The sequence below is a fragment of the Rhinolophus sinicus genome, chromosome 14 (assembly GCF_057876585.1).
Source record: "Rhinolophus sinicus isolate RSI-liver-muscle chromosome 14, RSI-T2T, whole genome shotgun sequence".
Lineage (NCBI taxonomy): Eukaryota > Metazoa > Chordata > Mammalia > Chiroptera > Rhinolophidae > Rhinolophus > Rhinolophus sinicus.
In genome coordinates, this window is record NC_142514.1 from 25,201,337 (window position 1) to 25,206,592 (window position 5,256).

The 5,256-nt window shown below is 49.2% G+C and overlaps 1 protein-coding gene across 2 annotated transcripts; it reads right to left on the reverse strand.

Moving 5' to 3' along the window:
* Positions 1-2,226: 2,226 nt before the first annotated feature.
* On the reverse strand, positions 2,227-4,781 carry LSM10 (LSM10, U7 small nuclear RNA associated). Of its 2 annotated transcripts, none has more exons than XM_019726544.3 (2): positions 4,462-4,781; positions 2,227-2,970 (listed from the first exon to the last, which is right to left on the reverse strand). In XM_019726544.3, the coding sequence occupies exon 2, from the start codon at positions 2,952-2,954 to the stop codon at positions 2,583-2,585; it is 372 nt and encodes a 123-aa protein (XP_019582103.1). In that variant the 5' UTR covers positions 2,955-2,970; positions 4,462-4,781; the 3' UTR covers positions 2,227-2,582. The 2 variants fall into 2 exon arrangements, with proteins under 2 accessions (XP_019582103.1, XP_019582104.1); XM_019726545.3 differs by having other exon boundaries at positions 2,227-2,973; positions 4,462-4,775.
* Positions 4,782-5,256: the final 475 nt, after the last annotated feature.

Genomic DNA, 5,256 nt, shown 5'->3' on the forward strand with positions numbered 1-5,256 from the left:
CCCTGTACTCTTCTCTCCAGAAACAAGAAGGGAAAGAGGGGACATGCCATACCACCTGAGCAGTCAGAATTCCTGAGGGCTCAGTCATCACCTAGGACCCCACAATGCTTTATGTCTGAGCTTGAATAAAGGCCACACCACGAGTAGCACAAAACCCAAACTCCAATGGGGTGATGACATTGGCAATGTTTTTTTTTTTCTAAATCTCTTCCTTGGTGTCTCTTGGCCTTTCCTTTATGCAGATAGCTAGGTTACTCTGCATTCCTTGTCAGGAAATAAATGATACAACAGAATGCAGAGTTCATTTTTAGCTTCTGAATTCCAAAGGCCTAGGCTTCAGAGAGGAATGGAAAGAATTTCTGAGCAGATACAAATTTAGAAAACTGTGTGACACGGGCATCTGGGAGACTGACCTGGGGGTGGTCCCTGAGAAGAAAGAAGCTTCTTTTCAGCCTGGTAGCTGGAGGGTATCAGCTGGGTCTCAGAGAGTGGAAAACAGGAAGAGTTGTGCTTCTTTTTCCTGGGGGAAGGCCAAGAAGTAACAAAACCCTCTGAAGAAACAGCTGTGTGCTGCATTTGGGCAAACAGGGCCTAACTAACCTAAGACCCTAAGAATTGGGGCCTGACTGGCCTGGGAAAAGTAGAACAAAAATCGAAACACTGAGAGGGGTATGGGTTACACTTGAAGGGGAGGTCAGGCGGTCTTTGGTCAGAGAAGAGCAACTCAGCAGCAACCCAAGTGGGCTGATGACAAAACACCAGAACAAAACCCTCGTGGACTTGTGCAACCTGAGTAGATAGATGACAAAATGCCAGAACAAAACGAGGACATTTCAGTGGATGCTAATGTGACTGAATGACCACCAGATTAACTACCCTTCCCATGCTTTGGTGCCTTGAAAGGAAGTACCCTAGAATTCGACCAATTCCAAGGAAAGTGGGGGTAACTTTGAATGGATTGCAATTAAGTTTCTGACACTGGCTGAGTGAGGCAAAACATGAATTCACTTGAGTTAGAGAAAATTCAAGTTATATTTCTTACACCCCAGAATTGGAACCAGCTACACTCCTTACCCACAAGGTCTTTGTGTCATTTGCCCCACCCCTCTCCCATTTCTCCTGCCTCAGTAAGGGCAATGGTATTGTTATTGCCCCAAACTCCCAAGCTTTCCCACCTCAGGACCTTTGCACTAGCAGTTTCCTCTGCTATCCTTTGGCTCTTTAAATGGCAGGCTCCTTCTCCGTTTAAATTTAAATGAATAATGCAGGGTTCCAGCTTGATTGTGGTTCAAGTCTGGGGAAAGGGAGCCAGGAAAGTGGCTTTTCTAGACACATCCCAGTTGGTTCTCATGAGGTGGTCCAAGGACAACACTTTGACAAAGACTGTGCTGGAATGTAAATTCATGCCCAAATGAATATTCCTCTCAAATCTCCCTCAAGAAATGACAGCATCTTAAAGTGCCTTATTCACAACTCTGGCACAGCAGTTCTCTGGCTGAATCTTTTTTGTGGTTACTGATCACCTCTTCCACTAGATTATAAGTTCCCCTCCAGAAGGTAGCAAATCTTATTGTGAGTGTGTGCTCAGGAGAAGGCCGAGCACTAGGTAGCTGCTCTGTGGATGTTTGTTTGATGAAGACAAACCCTCTGGTTCCACAGGACGGAGCTGCTTTTACTGAGATGGTGGTTTGCCTGTGGCAGGGCTGGTCTGGCTGCAAGGCAGTGACAACAAAGACTTGGGTTCTAACCTCAGAATCCTTTCTTCCCTGAGGACCCAGTGACTCTCAGAGTTGGAGCCTGATTACTTGCTGTTGGAGGAGTTCCCACACTTGAGGGGAGGGCCCAGGATTACTCCAATCTCTCCCCCTGAGGAAATGCAATGAGACTACCAGCCTCCTCCATAGGGAATCTGAACAGAAAAGCCACTTTCCACCTGACCAGACTGAAGGACTCTCCTACTACACTTCTCAAACTTTGCTGCATAGCAGTATCATGTGGGAAACTTACAAAAATCCAATGCCCGGGCCATCCCCCATACCGGCGAAATCCAAATAGATGAGTGTGGGACAGGTGAGTCCAATGTGCAGCCAAGTTTGAGACCCAGCAGCCTAGGACACAGGACCAAAAGGGGACCCACTCTCATCAGGGGAAGCAAGAGGCACGGACTTGTTTGTGTCCAAGTTTAGTTTTATGAGAAAACAAACACAACTGCAAGAGAAAAAGGGATATTCAGGGGTGGCTGAGGCCCAGCACATTTAATAATCCTCACTGTGTGAGGGTTGAAAACTATTTGACAGATTCCCTAAATCAGTAAATCACAAATTCAGGTGCAACTGATCGAAAGGGGGATTGTCATCTACCCCAAGGCCACAGGTAAATAGGATTCTGGGTCCCAGGATGAATCCGGGAGGTGGAACCCTGTGAAAGGCAACTGTGACAGGTGTTGTCTGTCAGACACCAGTTTCTGGGCTGGCCCTGCTCCCTTCCCAGAACCTGGAAAGGGAGGGAGAGCAGGCAGTCGTTGGCTCAGTAGAACTCAGAAGGAACCTGGGTGGGGACTGGGGCTTGCTGAAGGGTCAACCTCATTTATACTTTTTGGTGGGAAATTCCCGCCGGCCTTGACCTTTGCTGCCAAAGTTGCGTACCCGATGGATGACCTGCAGCTGCTGCTCGATGGTCTTAGTGATGTTCACGTCGTCTGGGATGTGGACATAACGGACGTTCCGGCCGGTTACAAAGAGGTCATCCAGCTCGGCCTGATGCCCCCAACGGTCTGTGTAGGTGACCTTGGCCAGGCGGATGTTCATGAAGGCATCGACGTTGTCTATGCGTCCATGGGCCACGCTCTCATCCCGCAGGTCCACAGTGGTGACCTGGCCCTGGAGGCCCTGCAGCAGGATGATCAGGCTGTTCTCAGAGATGGTCCGCTCCTTCACCGAGTGGCTCACCGCCATTGTTCCACACTGCTGGCTGCTTGCGGGAGGAGCACACAGAGGGGAGCTGTAGCAAGCTAAGGGGTGCAGTTGCCAACTCCCCTCCACCAGGGTCTAGCACAAAATCCCCAGCACAGACTTCCCCAGGTCTGCCCACCTCCCCAGTTTTTGAGTCTGTAGAGCACCTGGAGGAGCCAGGCGCTGCATATACACACCTCATAAAGCTCTTACACAGCCCGGTAAGCCAAGGATTACTTATACTTATTTTATAAACGAGGAAAATATGGCCAGGAGAGGTTAAGTCACTTGCCCAAGGTCACACAGTTGATAAGTGCTGGGATTCAAAATCCGTGGCTTCCCTCCTCCAAATTCCACACCAGGGGTTCTGAAACTGCACTGTATGTTAGAATCACCTGGTGGGTTTTTACCTGACTGCCACACCCCAGAGATTCTGATTCATTTGGTCAAGGGTGGAGCCCCAGGTGTCCTATGTTTCAAAAGCTCCTCAGGTAATTCTAAGTGTATCCAAGTTTGAGAACTACTGCTCTAAGGTGTAGTTTATCCCCTTGCTACTCAAAGTATGGTCCATGGACCAGCAGTTTCAGCATCACCCAAGCATTTGTTAGAGATGCAGAATCTTCAGTCCCTCCCCATACCTTCTGAAAGAATCTGCATTTTAACATGACCCCCCCGGTGAAATCACCAGTAGTTCTCAAACATTAGTGTGTGTCAGAATCACCTGGAGGACTCGTTAAAACACATCACTGGGCCCCATTCTCAGTTTGTAACTCAGTGGGTCTGAGGTGGGGCCCAAGAATGTGCCTTTCTAACATATTCTCAGTTGATGCTGATTGTTGGTCTGGGGCCCAGTGAGAACGACTGGTCTATCTACAATATGCAGTCGCCATGTAAGTAGAAATTTAGGTCATTAATTGAAAAAAAAAAAAAAAAAAAAAAGGAACATATAAAGCACACAGATTTTGAGAAACCTAGGATGGAATTTCCGCTCCACCCACAAACTGTAAACCTAGGCCAGTTAGTTACTCAATGTCTCTGAACCTGTTTCCACATCTATTAAACCATAGGCTAAATAAGGCTAACAGAATCTCACCACATTAAATGTACTTTCCTTTGCTTTCAACATGCCCTGATATTTTATTAATGTAATTTTGTTTTATCCATCCCTATTTTCAGACTCTGAGTGGAAGGTGGTGGAATTTTCTTTAAGACCTCACTCAGAATCCCCACAGGGCTGAGCAGGGTGGCATTACGTGTGGCAAGCCAGCCTAAGCCACTGATGAGGGAGACTGGGAGCTGGGCTGGAAGGGTCTAACGACCCCACCAGGCTCCACCAGAAGTCTGTGCCCAAGCGGAGGTTTGGGGCCGCACCATGACTGCAACGAGGCAGAGCTGGGCTCTAAGACGGGCTCTGTCACTTCCCGGGAGGGAGACCTCGAGCAAGCCACTTAGCTTCTTCAAGCCAGTTAGCCCATCGGTAAAGTGAGGACGGTGACGAGCCTTTACTCACAGAGCCGTGGGAGTGGGCTGGGGGAGATGAGCTACACTCAGCAAATCGTGAAGTAAACGCTTCCGCTGCTCGCGCTGTCCTCCGGGGTTCCGGTCTCCTCGCGCTCCGCCCTGGGGGTCCCCGGACCCACCACGCGGGATTCTTTCCGCTTCCCGGTCCGCGTTGGCGCCAGAGCTAGTGGGCGCCTAGCTGGGCGGCTTCCCTCCAGCGGCGAGACTGAAAAGCCATAGCAACGACGGCGCCGCTCTGTCCTCCCAGAGCATAGAGAGCGCTCAGTTCGCAGGCCCGCGCCACCGCGGGGTGATCCCGAACTACAATCCCCAGAATGCCTTGCGAGCGTCGTGCTCACGCTCTTGCAACCCCCGGCAAATGTCATTGGATTCTCCCCTTCATTGGAGTCATTCATTCATTCAACAAATATTCATTGATCCTTCACCATGTGTCAGGCCCCTTCCCAGGTTCTGGCCATAGCGGTGACCAAGGAGACAAGCTCCCAGAATTGATGACCTTTAAATCTACTGGTGTGTGTGTGTGTGGGGGGGGGGGGGGTGTATAAGAAAAACAAGAAAATTATGATAAAAGTTCTTCAGGTAATTAAAATAGGGTGATGTGATAGTGACTGGGTGGCCTTTTACTGGATGGTCAGGGATGTCCTAATAAGTTGACATCTGAGCTGAGATGAATGACATGAAGCCAACCTTGCGAAAACTAGGAGGGGAGCATTGCAATTAGAGGACACAGTTTGTGCGAAGGACTTGGTGGAAATGAGCTTGACAATTTGGAAAACAGTTAATT

Excerpts from the sequence above, each read along its gene's own strand:
- LSM10 (XM_019726544.3), bottom strand. The coding sequence starts at position 2,954 with ATGGCGGTGAGCCACTCGGTGAAGGAGCGGACCATCTCTGAGAACAGC.